Below are 18,264 nucleotides of genomic sequence, written 5' to 3'. Positions count from 1 at the left end.
ATCTCAATCCAAGGGCTACGAGCAGCGTATACTTTATGAGACATAGCCAACAACCCTCTGTGAATCGTGCTGATCTAACTAATAGGATGTCGACAACGTTTCTGACCGCTGATGCAACATTGACCACCTATGTCATCATGACGTCATATGATCCTAGATCTATGGTTTATGTTTACTATCTGTTATAGGAATCCGATGGCTCATATTATTAGATACCTTTTGATGAGATCTACGGCTAGATTTGCGCCCTTGTTGCTCGCACCGCCGGCATAGCTTACGCCACTCCTACAAAGATTTCATTTCAGGCTATCTCATTGCTCCAACTTCAAATGGTCATATCTCCCTCATTTTAACTCGGATTTGGGTGAACCAAGTTGGTACTTCTTCGTTTATTCAAGCCCTACACTATAGAAGCAAGAAAAATGAGTTTTGAGTGAATAAAGGCTACAGTTTTAGAAAGAGAAGCTTCCCCCCTCTTTATTGGTCCTTGAATGAACATGAATACTTGATGATAAATGTTCTTAGGCCATTAAATGAGGTAAAAGAGGTGATTGAGGCATGTTAATGATACATTAACTCAAAGCCAAGGAAGAAGAGAAGAAAGCAAGGATGTGTTTGCTTTGAAGAGGAAGAAGCCAAGGAGAGAGAAGGTGTGAGTACCAAACTTGTCAGTACAAGTTTTCAATCATCCTAGGCAATCGGTTGTGAGATTCTCTAACCTTTGATTTCATTATATGCATGTATGTATGTTAGGGTTAGTTGTGGATGAATGTATACATGTTAGGTTAGTTGTGGATGAATCCTAAGCATGCTAGCTAGTTGTGGATGTATATGCTAGGCAGAGCTTGATTGTAGGGCATTGATATAAGCCCAAATTTACTGTATTTTTTATTGAGTGCTTAGTGGGTGCTAAGCACTAGGAGTGTGTACTCCCGTGTAGTGGGTTCTACACATTGTACTAGCACTGCGAGTGTCATCTCAGCTTTGGCATGAGAAAATTAGGGGTGGTTGCTCCCGACTGTGGGTGCAGTCAAAAGTTGTAATACCCTATTTCTTGAACCTGGTCTGATTACACGGTTGACCCGGTTTAACCATGCAGGACCCAAATCGGAGAGAGTTAGAGCGGGTTCCTTATGGACTATGATGGCAAGGGTGACCTTAAACACTGGTTGGCCCGACAAGTCCGAACCAGTGCCAGAAGAGACGGGTGTACCCAAGCCGTGTACATGCACCTATTATAAGGCCATATACGGATAAAGCACGTATGTAGCCGTGCATTAAGGTGTATACGTATATTACATCGTATGCCAAGAGTGAGATTCGTGTCGAGGGCCGAATTCTGTTAAAATCCCAAGTTTTGGCCCTCAGGTGGGCGGACAGGTGGGCGCATCCACCCACCTGAGTGATCCACCCATGTGAATTACTTAATTATTTAAGAAGTATATATAGCATTTATGATTTTCTTTTCTTTTCTTTTCTCATTTATGACACTCGGACGTTGGTGAGAAGAGTAAAGAGGAGAGAGAAAAGAAACGAAAGAAGAGGAGAAGAGAAGGAAGAGGAAGAAGAGATGGATGTCAACGGCACCGAGGCTTGATCTTCCCATTCCGACGCCGGAAGAGTGATCTCCAACACTAGATCTACGTTTAGAGGTGAGCAAAGACTGGGTTCTTTAAACTTTCACCATACCCAAGTAAAACCCTTGATTTGGGTAGGGTTTCTTGAGATCTTGTAAATCCCCCTTGAAATGATGAATCTAAGGTTTAATAGATGATTTATGTGTTGATCTTGAAGGATTTGAAGAAGTAATTACAAGGTTGGAGAAGCATTGTGGATTTGAAGTGATTTTGGGGTTTTGAAGGTGTTCTTGAGCAAAGAAGGTAAGATGGCTTCCCATTCCTTAAATGTAATCTAGATCTAGGTTAGAACTATCTTATGAGACCTTGAATGAGTGAAGAATGGGTTTGGAAAAGCCCCATTTGAATCCTAAAGGTTGGGGAAAGTTTGGGAAGAAACAACAGTTTCTCGCCAAGACCGGTGGGCCACTTGGCCCACCTGTGGGCACCCGTCTGAGAGGGCAGGGCCTTCGGGCCCAACCGGCGGGCCAAACTGACGGGCCGACCGGCGGGCCACCCTGCCCGCCGATCTTAGCAGGGCCTCGGGCCCAACCAGTGGGCCAGATCGGAGGGCCAACCGGTGGGCCGACCTACCCGCCGGTCCAGACCGGTGGGTCTGACTGGTGGGTCAGATAGGTGGGTTGTCCGACCCACCCGAGAGGCTCCAAATGTGATTCTTACGTCCGATTGGACCCAAATCGGACGTGTGACCTTCTTTTAGGATTCTAAACATGATCTTGTCATTGGATCGTGTTAATCTTCGTCCCAAAGTGGTGAAATACTAACCCCGCTCACTCATGATAGGTTCACCAAATCTCACGCTTCTCGCACCGGATCTCACCCGTACCGAGCGTGAATCCTTGTACACTACAGGTAAGTGGGGAGAGGACGTTTGGCCTTGTTTCAAGGCATTTTTTGGCATTCATTTAATCGTATCTAGTCTAGCCATGTCATAATGAAAATGCTATGTAGATTAGTCATCCTCACATGGTTATGCATGGGTGTTGTGTTTATTTTCTAAATGCCAAGTGATAATATGCTTCTGTGATGAATGTGAACATCATTGTGCATGATGCATTAATAGACTAGATGTCGTAGTTGGCTTGGAAACGAGTGCATTGGTGGCCCGTGGTATGGGACGCGGTGGCACTATGCAATCGTACTATTGTCATATAGGAGCATGCGGTTAGGATTATCATCTACCCGTGCTACGACCCTTCTTGGCAGGGGTTAAGGTGTTGGGTTACCATTTGGGGGGAAGCAGTGGTCGCGGTTGTCGGGTCACTGTGGCGGTTAGACATTACGCCCGGCTGGTCATTAGGACAGTCGGCAACCTCGGTGGTATATTCAAGAGGGCAAATCGTACTGCTTCTAAATTGCTGGAGTCAACACCTTTAATTTTTAATCATTTATTTTATGTTGAGAGCCGATGGTCGGCATGCTTTTATTTTTTCGAGTACTCACGGTGGGCCTTCTCCGACAGCCATATGGGCGTATTGCGGGATGGAGTTCGCGGCTCGTACCCGGAGCATACGCGCACTGTGGTTGTAGTAACACTAAACCAAAGACTTAGTAATGTTGCTTAGGTGGATGTGATTTAAAATGTATTGCATAGCATATAGTGCATATGATTGTGATTTGTGGTGTGGACTGTTGTGTGGTCCATCTTTCCACTTACTGAGCTAGTGAGTTCATCCCACGTGTGCACCTCTTTTAGATGATTTTACAGGTCATCATCTAAAGAGCATGGGTCGGGTCCCACAATTGAGTTCCCTGAAGAGGACTGGTGGGCACTGATTGCTCGTGCGAGAGTTGTGCTACAGGACCGCAGTTCTGATACCAAGCTGAGCTCCACTTTTGATGCCGAGCTGAGCTCTACCGTGTGATGCCGAGCTGGGCTCAACCCTTGATACGGAGCTGAGCTCTAGTCTTTTATGTACTTGATATGTGAATTGTAATCTTATTGTGTAAATATCATGCCTTCGGGCCCATATGTATTTAGCTATTATATCACAATTTGGGTATCAAGTATTATGGGAATATTCACAAGTAAACCAAGTCTTCCGCTGAACTGATGAACTATTTCTTAGTTGTGTGTATGCTGTGGTGGAATACTGTATCAGATGATCCTGGTAGGTTTGGGTTAACCGGTGTTAACCTGGTCACTGGCTCGGTTCTGTGTGAATAGGGTGTGACAAAAATCCTCATCAAGTATGTACCAGTTTCAGTAAGGTATCATAAAAAGAAGCTTGAAAGGTAATGTGGTCCTTGAGCCAATACACAGATTGAATAGGGCCACAATGATTGCCACGACGCTTATAAAAGACAGAAATTCAATCGTTAATTGTTAATATTTCCACACATGCTCCCATTAATCTCTGCTTTGGCGCAAGGACCATGCTGTCTTTCAGGGAAATCTCTCCCATATATTTATTACTTGGGTCAATGCGCCAAAATCAATCATCCGCATCACTAAAAATGGTGCTTATTGGATGGAGGCATGTAATTTTTTTGGGTAAAAGAACCTTGTTCACTTGCACGAACAGTATGCCAGTGCGCAAGTCATTGGAAAGTCATGCGGAAACATCTAAACAGAGTGGGGGTAGCATGATCTTTTCGCACACAGCTGCATCTAGGCGTAGAGCCACACAAGCAGGTAGATTTCATTTTCCAATTTTTGTTTCTTATTAAAAAAAAAATTCCAGTCATGTCCCTGCATCACTATGAATGTGACTATTTGACCCAAAAAAAAAAACTATAAGCATAAGAGTACATGACCCGAATCCCATTTGTAACTTCTTCATGTAAAGTCCATCATCTCATGTATCATGTCACATGATGTCCTGCCCCGTAACATGCTTAATTCCGCCAACAATCTAGTGGGCCAAACCCCATCCTGCTCTTTCTCTATCTTCTCACCAAAAGAAGAAGGGAAAATTACATGATTACCCACTTTTGGGTTTCCCTTTACAAAATTAACCACAAAAAGTTTTGGTCAACAAAAATACCCAAAATTAGGTTTGGGTTTATAAAACTACCCAAAACAGTGATTCTCCTTCATCTGCCTATTTGTTTTATCATTTTTACCCCTGGCCAAGGTTGTAGCACGGCCTGATGGAGGCCGAGGTGGCAGCCCGGCTTGATGGAATCCGAGGTGATAGCACAACCTGATGGAGGCCTCGGTGGCAGCCCGCGCTCCACCTCTGCCTCCGTAAAGCCATGCTGAACCTAGGCCTCCATCAGGCCGTGCTCCACCTCGGCCTCCATCAGGCCGCGCTCCACCTCTGCCTCCGTAAAGCCGTGCTGAACATAGGCCTCCATTAGGCCGTGCTCCACCTCGGCCTCCATCAGGCCGTGCTATCACCTCAGCTTCTATCAGGCCGGGCTGCCACCTCGGCCTCCATCAGGCCGTGCTACAACCTTGGCCAGGGGTAAAAATGACAAAACAAATAGGCAGATGAAGGAAAATCACTATTTTGGGTAGTTTTGTAAACCCAAACCTAATTTTGGGTATTTTTGTTGACCAAAACTTTTTGTGGGTAATTTTGTAAAGGGAAACCCAAAAGTGGGTAATCATGTAATTTTGCCAAAGAAGAATGTCCTTACCTAGGCCACAAAAGTGTAACAGGCAAAATCGTAATAAGCAACAAATGAGATGCAATGTTTATGTGGGAAAAATATATTTCAGACATAAACTATGAGGAGTTAAGTGAAATTAAATTTTTGCAAAGGTGAAAACAACTCTGCCAGCTTACGTGTCTCTATGTCTAGGCATAGGTGGGCACGGTTCCCAACCCTTGTGCCTTTGTATGCCCTCCCATTAGCTTATATAGTGGCATAATGACAATGTAAGTGGATAGGGTTCTCTTCTTCTGCTAACGAGGGATCATCAAATCTGTCTAGTTTTACGATTCAGACCCAAGGGTAAATCCCAATTACACACACTTACACCTAAACCATGTAACCTATTAGATGCGAGAAGACACAAAATACCTTTGGACTAGTGAAGCTACAATTAGAGTGTTGATAGAGTTCTCATGCCCTTTTATAAAATATATAAAAAATGTTTTAAATAAAAATTATAATTAAAAAAATGTATTTTGATGTAGCTCATGATACATAGGATGGATATGATAATGGATGATACAAAATTAATGGTAAGTCATGTTCATGAGATGCCATGTGGCAATAAATCCACCCCCCAATGTATTAAAGTGTCGTTTGGTTAGATATGAATTGATTTATAATTGTTTTAACAAAAAAAAAAAAAAAAAAAATTGATGTGGAATTACTTGTTTTTCTTTTCTTATGTAGAGAATTATAACCAAAGGAAAATGAAAAACTTTAATATCGTTATCAAGAATATTTTTGTAATTAACTCGATAATATACTCAATATGTCAATTAAGGCCACAACTCTTTTCATCCAATAAATCAGTGTAACGTTTTCAAAAAATTTTAATTACAATTTTTTTTTTTTTCATCAATTTTAAATCGGACCAAACGATTCCTTAGCAATGTAAGTCCGAACCTTGTTGAGAAAATCAAAGCCCATTAGTCCCTTTATAGAAAATAACACATTAGACTATTATCCCTTATCAATCCAGTCGTTCACATAAATTTCATATGCATGATCCTTGAAATCCATCAAAATTTTAAAATTTATATTCCTATACGTATATAATACATAGGATTTACCTTTTCTAGTATCTATGTGTTTTTTTTTTTTAAAGGGATCAACACATTGCAAGTCTGAGATAAAATGTCCCATGTTGGGCCAATGAGAGCACTAGCGAGGGAACGAATGAGTTGTATATATAGTGGCCCACATGTCAAGGAGAGAGAGAGAGAGAGAGAGGGGGCAAATGGGTGATGATTTTTTTTTTTTTTATATATTTTATTTTGGTTAGATCCTCTTGATGATCCATAGGCCACTAGGGGTTGACATCCCAACTCAAAAGGACAACTAGAAAAGGGGAAGGGGAAGGGGAAGGGGGAAGGGGGAAGGGGGGAGGGGGGAAGGGGGGCGGAGTGTCGAACAAGCAACCACCACTCCTTAGAATTAGGCAAACACTCTATTGCATTGGCAGACACCTTATTATTTGGTAAATTGTGGTCCCTTGAGGTCAGAATTTAGATTGAAAAAATTACAAAATTACACAAAATTGAATTTCAATTTACAAGTTAACCACTGAACCTTTATTTTAACCAAATCATTCAAAATAAGATTGGGTAACTATTAGTTAACTCATTTCCCACCATTTTCCATTCAAATTTGGTTCATTGTTTAGGACGTCTCATATATTTTGGGATAGGCCAAAGAGCCCAAGGACCATAGAGTGATCTTGTGGTTAGGAGGACTTGGGCACACATCCCGAGGTCACCCCTAGCCGTGAGATCACTCTCTAGTCCTTGGACACTATAGAGAGGAGCTGGATCTTATATTTTGATACCATTTCAACGGTTAAAAAAGTGCCCCCAATTTGAGGATTTGAATCCACTCCAACGTGCATAGGATGACTGGCAGCATCAGGTACACATTCGGACGGGCTGGGCGCATTGGGCACGCTGGTGCTAGAGAGGATCTGGTTCCCCCATATGAAGCGCGAACGATTAGAAAACAAGGACGGCAGAGCCGTGGAGGTCACCCATTGCAAAATACACTAAATATAGGAGCACAGGTGTAAAATACGAAAATATCCTACATATCCTATTCTCCCGGGTTCAAACTTCAAAATATCGAGATTTCTCTCCTCGCAGGTTCAAATTTTTGGAGTTTTGGCGCCAAAAAATGTAGCAGCGGGAGGCAATTCACCACAAGATAAGCGCAGGAGAAGAGAAAAACTGAAAAGGGTTTGGAGAAAAGATGAGTTCAAAAGGGGATTCGTTTAGGGCAGTTGGGCAGCGTTCTCTTTCATCATCTTTTGTCTTCAAATGCTCGAGCGGGTAAGCTTTTGCCCTCTTTCTCTGGGTATAATCTCTTGTAATTTCACAACTCTTCTGTTTTCTGTTAGTGTTTCTGATTAAAAAGCAATTTCTTTTTTGTTGGTTCTCTCTTTTGTGTATCAAATCAGTTCCAAGGACTCCAATGGAGATTTGAAATGCAAACCCTCGAAGCAGGAGTCACGCATATCTTTCTCTGACTTCCTTGATCGGAAGCTTAATAAGACTCCCATATCAGCTAAAACAGTTCAGGTATTTGGATTTTATGTTTTCCTCTTAGTTCTAACTCTGCTGCAAATGGATTTCGAGTCATTAACAGTGAATCGAATTAATATCAGGCAAAACAGAAGCCCTTTTCATCAATGCTGGGGAACAGGGATTCTGCTGTTCCTTTCAATCAACCAGTTGGGTCTCTTAATGAAGCCATATTTGAACAGTTCAAGCATATTAGAAAAGATGCAAAAGATTGTGATGATTCAAGTCAGAGAGATGAAACTGAAGAATCAGCAAGAGCTGATGAGCAAGAATCAAGAAAGAGAAGATGCCCATTTGAAGGTTCTTATAAAGGTCAACACTCCTATCTCAGATAAGCTATAACAAATTGCTCCTTTGCGCTTCATTTGTGCTCTTATTCATATATTTATGAGTGGCTATGGCATTTCAGGTGAAGGTGAGCTTCCCTTTGCTCATTTGGAATTCAATATGTTTGTGACTGATACCCGTTAGCACCAATATATTACAATGCTGCCCTGTTGGCATATCCTGGAAAATGCTTAATTTCCTTCCTTTCTTTTGGAATCAATCGAATTTATACCATTCGCTCTCCACCATCCAAAGACCTTTCCGATGGCTATAGTCTTCTGTGCTGTTTACTGTATCAGAATATATCATCAATCTCTGGAAACATCAAATAGTTCTTCCACCTTCTTTCTGAACTTTCTCCAAATACTTTTTTCATTGGCTGTCGAGTTCCTTTGCAATGACCTGGAAATCTTAGGTCCCAAGTGCCTGCTTATAACCTCTTCCAACTTCCAAGGACTCCTTAAATAGGTGGCTAACTTGAAATTCAAAAAATAAACCTGAGGTTCAGATGAATAAAGCCCATAAAACACAGGAAAACTGTTGTATTAAATGAATTTATTGCTTTTGGAAGAAAGATATGATGTTTATAACTTTATATAACATAATGTGAACTACAAGTTAGGGTCCTATCAAAGGAAATCAAATCTGAGACCACGATAGTCCACCCAAAATAGAAATCTAAGAGACTCGTTATACTCTTATCTCTGGGGGTTTGAGGTTCATTTTCAGATGTACGCGAGCTGAGCCAGGTCATGATGTGGCATTAATATGTATATTTTCTTTCTGGTTAGCGGCCAGACCCATATCTGAATTAGCCGTGGCAGACATTGGATGAGTTTTTCCGACTTGACTTGTCTTGTTCTCAACGTCAGATATAGAACGCTTTAAGTTAGGTATTGGAAACTTTACCAACATGTGATGTCCTCTGTTCAACGTTCATTGGGTTTTTATTGATGTTGGATAGGCATTGTTTTAACGGGTTGTTAACATTGTTGATTCTATGTTGTACTTTTTCCAAAATGTATTGAACATCGACGACTCTTCCTTTGTGTCTTTCTCTTTGGGAGATATACCTTTTGAGCCTTCTTGGATGTGTTTTCAAGGGGTACTTCTCTATAAATAGGATGTCCTGGACACTTTAGAATGCAATTCTGAATATTCTATCCTCTCTCGCTCATATACACACCTACTCTCCTTATTTTGCTTCCTAGTGTTCACTGTTTTTGTGAAACATTCAGTCTCTTGTCCTTGTTTGATTGAGCACAGCCCAGGTGTGTATTGACTTGGACCGGTTAGTGAGTGCAACAGCTACTGAAAGGGCTTGCGGGGCTGTTTCATCTTGGAGGTAGATTTGTATTACCCGGATTGCATTGTAGGGGATGTCCTTAATATAAAAGAGAGTAACCGGTGGCATGGCTTAGCCCCACTGTATCTTCTAACAGCCACAAGTTTCTTTGTTGCAGTAGATGAACCATCTCATAATTTTCTGGCAATGGAATGAGAAACATGAAGAGCCCCCCCCACCCCCAAAAAAAAAAAAAAAAATTATAGGTATCTTGTAAAATTATTAGGTGCCTCGTTCTTCCAGATGAATTCAAGAGCTTCAATGAATTAAATTTTTTTTCTAAACTTTATGGTACTGTTTGGACTACTAATTTGATAGGGTTTTCCATTTAGTCTGCTATGTGGATCAAATATAGATGCTGCGAAATAATTTTCTATGTTTTCTTACAGAAAAGATATTATGGGCTTTGATCTGACTTTTTTTATCTAATTCCCAAGGGGGTCTTGAGACACTTGATACTCCAAGATACATGTTAGTTCTTGGAGATGATCCAAAGCCCAAGCAAAATGGGAGAAGACAAAGGGAGAAGATTATTGTGGAAAAGGAGAAGTTTATTGTGGAGAAGAAGCCAAGAACTGCTTATAATCACTGTAAGAAAACTATCCCATCACTAAACTCCCAAACAATTAAGCTCAACATAATTTCCACATAACCCATGTTTGTTAAAGTTTGTGCTGCATATGCATGGGCTAAACAAGTCATGTAAGGAAACTAGCATTATTCATATGATGCGTCTCTGTTGGATTTTCTGGAATTTTCCTACTGTTAACAAGTTTTCTTATTCACTCTCCTAAGTCCTACTATAGGATCAATTAGGCATTATTCTCTACTTAAAAATGAAAAATTATGAACCATGTGCAACTTGTCTACCAACCCATGTAACTATGATTTTGTTCTGTTTCAGATGCAAATGGAAGAGGGTGGTGGGACTGTGATATGGAGGGTATTGATAGTGAAGAAGTAGGCTGCAATGAAGTGTGGGAAGGTATGGGATCCACCACTTTAGGAGGACTAGAGTGGCACTGACTTGTATTTATTCTCTTCAAGTTTGTAATTGTTGGATTGGACTCCTGGCTATGGTCTTGTAGTGATTCTCCCATATATAACTTTTTTTTGCCCTTTCTCCCTCTTGCAAGTGCAATCTATATGCAGAAAATGATCAAACCCAAAGACATGTGGCCATTGTTATTTTTGTTGATTTAGAGACTTTTGTGACTCAACTGAAAATTATATGTTCAGGATACATGGTAGAACGTCTGACTACAGGTTCTAATGATGCCAACTCACAACAGACACATACTGGGGACTGGTATAAAAGCATCAATAGAGTTTAGACTTGGGTTATAACTGAATTGCAAAAAAATTTAAGTTAGTGCAAGGCCTACATTACATAATATTTTCTTCAATAATCCATTATAAACTCCATAGAGAAAATTTGTTGGCTGCAGAGCTGTTTCCGGGGGTATTGTAAATTAAAAAGGGAAAAAGGTTCTCTGAGCCTCTGGGGTAGGGTAGGCAAGCACCTCCGTGCTATCTCTCTCCTCTTCATATGAAATGACCTTGCCGCCCTTCAATGTAGGACGTTGTTTTGCCACCCCTCATTGGTGTGCTCCTCCATGCCACTTTCTCAGGAGAACCTTCCCCCATTAAAAATTTCTGCATAGACTTCAAGCCAACGCTGCTTTTTATTGCTCAGTAGCATGTGTTTCATGTGAGAAAGAGTTCAATGATTGGGTGCAAAGCAACATTTTTGTTTTTGAGTTTGAAGTGTATTCAGCGTAATCTTGGATGCATAAAGAGATTATGCACTGATATAGATATGTATAATGATCCCATTCATTTTATGCAATTAACCTTCCCTTGTTGGTTGAGCTATGACAGTGTACTTGTTAATTGGTTCTACATCCAAATATAATTTATGCTCTATATTTTATTCCTTACCAGTTTAAGTTGATTTCTAATGGTACACTTCCTGTTTAGCAAATAAGACAGTTTCCTTCCATTATAACCATTTCCTAGGACTTCCACAGTCTGGATGCACAACCCCCGGGGGGGGGGGGGGTTCAATAAGCCAGGCTGTCTTACCTTTTAGTTGGCTAAATCAAAATTGAAATGAAATTTGTAGAAGAAATCAATGAAATGACATTAATTAAGATCAATAATCTTCAAATTCAAAGTTATTCCTTACCAGTTTAAGTTGATTTCTAATGGTACACTTCCTGTTTAGCAAATAAAACAATTTCCTTCCATTATAATACATATATATATATATATATATATAACCATTTCCTAGGACTTCCACAGTCTGGATGCACAACCCGCCCGGGGGGGGGGGGGGGGTTCAATAAGCCAGGCTGTCTTACCTTTTAGTTGGCTAAATCATAATTGAAATGAAATTTGTAGAAGAAATCAATGAAATAACATTAATTAAGATCAATAATCTTCAAATTCAAAATCATATATTTCTTATTTCATTGATCAAATTTGGTCCTTTGGATCTCACTGATTCCCCACCCCCCCCCCCTAAAGTAAGTGTTCACTGGAACTCTAACCCTTGAATTTGAAGTATCTTCGTAAAAAGTTCGGTGTTCACCAGGCGACTCGAAAAGTCTCATATCAGCTCAACATCTACAAATTGCATTGTAACATATGAAAAATTAGCTTGCACTAATAAAGGAGTTATCTTGTGGATATATAAAGAAAAAAATGTTCAGTATTTCTGGAAAAAACCTCATGCCTGCAGTTAGGGAAACCAAAGCAAAATTTGATTTTCTTGGAGCTATACATGCATAAACATAAATTCATTTTTATAAAAGAAATGTTACAACATTGTGACTTATTGAGCTACCACCGTTGGAGAAGAAATTGAAGGACCTTGAATGCAGGAGTTTGGGCACCAGCATCTTACTATAGTACAGAAGAGATCCAACAAACAAGGAAAATGGGATTTGTGGGCACTAACATGATTGACATTGAACAATACAGCCATCTTTTAGGACTTTCTTGATTACAATTGTCAGACCCAATAAACTATTTACTAAGGGTGAAAGACAAGATGATACTTTGGTGCCACACTTCTATCTCGCTGGCCTTTTCTTTCAATGTCTTTGCTCCAGTTAGAAACTGCTTGTACCACTCTGCTGATAATTTAGGTGTTCTCTTTAATGTATTGAAGTCCACATGATAAAGTCCAAACCGCAATGTATACCCAAAACTCCATTCAAAATTATCGAGAAGAGACCATACGAAATACCCCCTTACATCAGCTCCATGCCTATGAAAGAGAGTGAATTCATGTGGATGATGCATACCATGCATAAGAAATAGTCAAATGAAAAATGGCAGAAGAATATTAGAAAAGGTGTATTAAATCCAATGTCATACCTCATTGCTACGGTCAAGGAATCCAGGTAGCTGCTCAGGTATTCTACTCTTCTTGTATCATTGAGGATGTCCTCAATAGAAACATTTGGATTGCTCCCTTGTGGGTATCCTATGCACAAAATATTGTACTCATGTCTATGTACTTGGAGTCAAAATAAATATACTTTCAAGGAGGTCATTGATCAGTATATGTTGATTCTAATTTTTTTAAATATACAGGATAATTAGTCAAATATTTCTTACCATTTTTTGTGATGAACATTGGGGTATTGTTGTATCTTTCTTTCGCATAGCTGATAATCTTCTCGAGGCCATAAGGAACGACATGGGAGTGAGGCATTGCAGTCTTTTGAAGAGAAAATACATGTTTCACTAGGTATGAGTGAGTTATAAGTGTCAAGATTCAAGAATGCCTCCTAATGCTACAGTAATTTCTGTAGACATGGGAGATTTGGACCCTATAAATGGATTATAACAGGAAATTGTTCATTGGTTCTTACCGGAGCACCGATAGGGATCCCATTCCTTTCCCCTGTGAGGCATGCAAAGGTATCCCATAACCATTGACGCGTATCAAAGTCACATTGGGAAAACATGCAGTCCTTAGCATAATGACTTGAATAATGATTGATTCCAATAAAATCAAGCTTGTTCTCTAGTTTCTTCTTTTCTTCTAATGAAAATTTTGGTAACCTCAAACCCACAAGTTTGTGCATCTCAGGAGGGTATTCACCATAGATTATGGGATCCAAGAACCTGTATACATAAAGATTAAAGAAAAACATTGGATGAAGAAAATCATAAACAACAGATAGAAGTGGTTGTGGGATACAATAACATTTAAAATCACAATTTCATTTGCCCTTGTCAGAACAAATGTTTTATAAAATATATAGAGTGATGGTATTTCCAATTTCCAAACAGTCAATGAAATGCAAATTCAATATATAAACCACAATATCCTAACATCTATGCTAAAAAACTGATCGGCAAGTGTTCATGTAGCAGTATCACAATAATGTACTTAAATAGTCTTATAAAAAAAAACTTGTCTGAATTGATTACCATCCAACAAAAAATGAAAGAGCTCTTTGAACTGCCAATCGTTCGACTGTAAGATTTCTTAGTGGTTCAGACCAGAAGGTGTTCATCACGATCCCAATCATACCTCCTTGTTCAACCTTTTTATATGTAACAAAGATAAGTTAAATGACTCACAAGAGTTTTATTTCCATATATTCCCCAAAGTAGCAAAGTAAATCAAATTTTTTCGAAGAAATCTTAAAATCAATTTTGTGATCACAAAGCCCAAACATTAATCAAGAAAATCCAGAACTACCTGATATTTTTTTCTATAGATGTCAACAGCAGTTGCATGTGATAATATTACATTGTGTGCTGCAATATATGGTTCTGTTTTAGAGTCTCCAAATTGACAATCACCAAACATCTTGGAACAATGACGGGGTGGAGAACGCCCGTTAATGTAGCCGAATATCACCATAAAATTTGGTTCATTAAAGGTGATCCAGTACTTCACTCTATCTCCAAAAGCTCTGAAACACACATCTGCAAAATATCCAAAGTCTTCCCTGCACTCAAAAGAAAGTCAAGTCTTTATTTATGATATGCTACCAATTTTGAGTTGAATTCTATAAACGTTTATCATTGCTTTCATTTACTCCTATCTTTTAAGGTGGCGATTTGAATGAAAATATCTATCTTTCTCATCAATCAAATCCATTTTCATGGAGTATGTAGTCTTGATGTATGTAACAAGAGTTCCAGCTATAAGCTTCTGCACCCACTCCCTATTTCGTTTGATGGGCAAGAAGGGTTTAATGCTAAGAAGCTAATGGATGAGACTGGTCATAGACCCAACCTTATTAAGAAACCACAAGCACTATCAACAGAAGCATGGACTTGTTTCTATCTTCGACTGGTCCAAACTTGTTATAGTTATGCAAGCTTAAATATTGTCTGGTAAAGAGTTAGAGAGGATAAGGATGTGATGTGAGTACTTTAGTCCACTCCTAGTGATTCTGAAAAAAGAAAGCCTTACTGTATTTGGGGATTCAACCATGATCCATATCTGTTTTCGAGTTCTTGAGGAATATCAAAATGATTCAATGTAACAAATGGTTGTATTCCTGGATGGATAATAAGAAAAGAAGTTAGCAGAACTTTGAACCTATATATGCATATTAGTCTCCATCATATAATGATAAAGTTTAACATGACAAGGTCTTAGACTACTATTGCTGTTGCCCATGAGAAGGTATTGTCCAATCACATTAAGGGGCCATGGAAGAGGACTGGAATTCATTACTACTTTAGCTGCAACAGAACAGCAGAAGAATGGAGAATAATACAAAGCTATTGGCTGTCTGAATAGTTGCATATGATTTACCTCTGTGAATGAGGCGCATTTATGAGCTTGTTGTAGAATTCGATTCCCTTGGGATTAATCTCTCCAAATCTACCACCTGGTATTACATTACATATTAATTTAAATTGTCTAACTTCATCTATAACTAGAAGAAGGAAAAAGAAACAAAAGAACTAATATGCTAACTTACTTGGGAGGACTCTTGCCCATGAAATGGAGAATCTGTAGGAATTAACTCCAAGTGAATGCATTATCTCCACATCTTCCTATTTGATCAGTTGTTGTTATCACTAGGAAAAGGTAAAAAGAACCCATATGGGGGGAGGATTAAAAATATACATCTATTCTGAATGATCATTCTTTTAAAAAACTTCGGGGGAAAAAAGAGAATAAATAATTTGTATTTGAAGTTAGTCAATTGACAATATGAACAAAGACAGTATTCTTTTTGCTAACAAATGGGTATTTAGGCCTTTTGGCCTGACTAGTCTCGTGGGCCCAAGTTGACCTCACAACTGCATGGATCGGTTCATAATGGGGTTGAATTAGAATCATTCAACTTTCAAAAGCGGTGAAGAGCACTAAACACCCCTTGTGAGTGGCTCCAAAGAGGTAACTCAGAACCACAAGCTTCTTTAGGCAAAGGTCCCTTGTTAACTCGGCTACCCCCTCGGGGTTTATAGCTTGGTAATGAGTGTATTATGTACTAGAATAAGCTTCAATTAGGATTTCCCTTCAACATTTTCTTTGGAAATAAATAGAGCCTCAACAAAATAAAATTAAGTAATAAGTGGAAGGGGTTGGTACCATGAAACGATGGTAGTGATCAGCAGCAATATCTCCATTACTTCCATCCTGTATATACCCTGAAAAGGAGGAAATAAAAAAAATCAATTTTGTTTTTAATATATGTCACATCGAACATGGAATAGTTCCTACACACCATTATTCTTTTTCCATGTGGACAACTTTCGTGTTATTTTGACTGTTGGATAGAGAAGTCATAGTTTAGATTAACCATGTGTCAAATGTATGTCGGAGCTTAGTTCGGTCATATACCCTCTTGAATCTATGCAAGCCTATGATACCTTGAGTATATTATACACTCTCCCATGGCTTTGGATTTTCAAACATTGTTTCACCATGTGGCAAAGTCCAAAATTTGATATATGAACAATGGACCTTGGGGCCTACCTATCCACAAGATTTAAGCTCTATCTAAATCTTTGTGTGACAAATATCGGCATTTAAAGTGGGCATGTAGTTAAGGATCCTCCCATGGGCTGTATGGAGCTCCCCATAGAAAGTAGCCAAAAAGTTGTTTGTGAAGAAATTACTTTCTAGTGGCAAACAATTATGTCACCGTGAAGCTCATGCAATCAATTGAAGATAGGGAAAAAGGGACTTAGATTCCGAAAATGTAACATTCTTTTAATTGGCTCTTGTTTTATTCCCAAAGTTCTTTTTATCATGGGTGAAAAAAGTTTTAAAATTAAATAATTTGGAAAATGTATTTACTATCATGTCATTTTAGAGTATATGCGAAATGACAGAATTTTATCATACTAAAAAAAGAACTGTGTTATATTAAGGGGGTTAAAAAGTTTTTTATACATTAAAGGGTGTCAATGAAGGAATTAGATCATGGTATTAGTAACAATATTGATCTCGGCCTATGCCAATATGGATCTGCCATGTGAACAATATCAGACCATTTTTCCCTAAAATTTGGATAAAATGTCCATTATTAGATCGAAATACCCATATTGACACTACCGATTCATATCGATATCGTATTAGTATGATATCCAAAGATACCAATAGATATCAGACAATACCCGGATATGATACCGATACTTAATACCATAGTGTCAATAAGAAAATCGCATAAACAAGAATTTTTTTCTCCCCATTTTGATATTACTGAGAGCTCAGCTTGGATGATTAAAAGGGGGAAAAATGACATTTTTCATTTGAAAAATATAGAGAAGATCCTTATATGTAATAATTTACCTTCAATCCAGGAACCTATTTTTAGTTATGATAAAATAGGAGCTGAGATTAATTAATAAATGTCCTCTCATTTTGTTGGTCGGTTCATGCCTTCATGGGCTGACTGATGCAGTAGATTGGGCCTCAATGGGAAATACATCTGGCTAGGCCGAGGCCCAGGCCCAGGCCTAGATGAGGCCTGATCCCAAGATTCACTGCTTGTATGATATTCCCCTAAATTAAACACACGCCACCTTGTCGCTTGTGTCACCCTGTCCAACATGGGTGTTGCATGTGTGACCAAAGGAGGCAAGATTCCATGGCATGGGATTCTGATCCTCTCCAGCCGCGCTGGGCATCTAGCCACATCCAATGGCTTTGAGCATCCCAAGGGTTCCCAGTTATCGGATGCACGTTGGGCGTCCAACGTGACTGGAGATCGAGGATCTAAATCGCCATGTTATTCTTATGTGGGTAAAAGATTTGCTATCAAGCTGCGTGGCCCTTGCACAAGTTGGGACCAATGAGTGCGACTTTTTTCATTTTAAAAGAGTGGTATCGTTATTTCGCAGTATCTTGTGTTTATGGTGATCACTCATAACCACAACCAAACATCAAAAGGTTAATCAAGTTCAACGAGAATGGATCAGATTCTTATACTTAGAACCATTCTTGTATGATTCTAATCCTGGTGAATTCCATGTGTATGAATAAAATTGTACGAGAACCTGATCCACACTTATCAAATTCTCCCAAGCTAGCTCCTCCTCCTCTTGCTAATCAAAACTCCCCCAGTTTAATTATTTGCCAAAGTTGGTTACTATAATTAGTAATTATGATCAGTATTAGTGTGATGCTCAACCATTGCCATTTGCAACTAACACCACCAAAAATCACACCTGCCACTTTGGAGTATAAATCCCAATTGCTGAGGCTTTTGTTATCCGCCAAGTAGGCACCTTCAACCTGTATGTAATAATGGATTCAACCCAAAATTTATATATTTAATAAAAA

General features: G+C 39.2%; 1 protein-coding gene and 1 pseudogene across 2 annotated transcripts; one reads left to right on the top strand and one right to left on the bottom strand.

Moving 5' to 3' along the window:
* Positions 1-7,356: 7,356 nt before the first annotated feature.
* LOC122088713 lies at positions 7,357-10,621 on the top strand. Of its 2 annotated transcripts, XM_042658034.1 has the most exons (6): positions 7,357-7,561; positions 7,690-7,810; positions 7,897-8,125; positions 8,223-8,228; positions 9,923-10,075; positions 10,390-10,621. In XM_042658034.1, the coding sequence occupies exons 1-6, from the start codon at positions 7,482-7,484 to the stop codon at positions 10,509-10,511; spliced, it is 711 nt and encodes a 236-aa protein (XP_042513968.1). In that variant the 5' UTR covers positions 7,357-7,481; the 3' UTR covers positions 10,512-10,621. The 2 variants fall into 2 exon arrangements, with proteins under 2 accessions (XP_042513968.1, XP_042513969.1); XM_042658035.1 differs by lacking the exon at positions 8,223-8,228 and having other exon boundaries at positions 7,362-7,561.
* A 1,650-nt stretch (positions 10,622-12,271) lies between these two features.
* The window catches only part of LOC122088764, a 6,512-nt pseudogene continuing 519 nt past the window's right edge, over positions 12,272-18,264 (bottom strand).

Source organism: Macadamia integrifolia, chromosome 9 (assembly GCF_013358625.1).
Source record: "Macadamia integrifolia cultivar HAES 741 chromosome 9, SCU_Mint_v3, whole genome shotgun sequence".
NCBI lineage: Eukaryota > Viridiplantae > Streptophyta > Magnoliopsida > Proteales > Proteaceae > Macadamia > Macadamia integrifolia.
This window is presented reverse-complemented; position numbering and strand designations above follow the sequence as displayed.

Bases quoted from the DNA above. Each gene is read 5' to 3' on its own strand.
- LOC122088713 (XM_042658034.1), top strand. From the start codon at position 7,482: ATGAGTTCAAAAGGGGATTCGTTTAGGGCAGTTGGGCAGCGTTCTCTT. The intron at 7,562-7,689 runs GTAAGCTTTTGC...GTATCAAATCAG, and splicing joins GTCTTCAAATGCTCGAGCGG to TTCCAAGGACTCCAATGGAG. The intron at 7,811-7,896 runs GTATTTGGATTT...AATTAATATCAG, and splicing joins TATCAGCTAAAACAGTTCAG to GCAAAACAGAAGCCCTTTTC.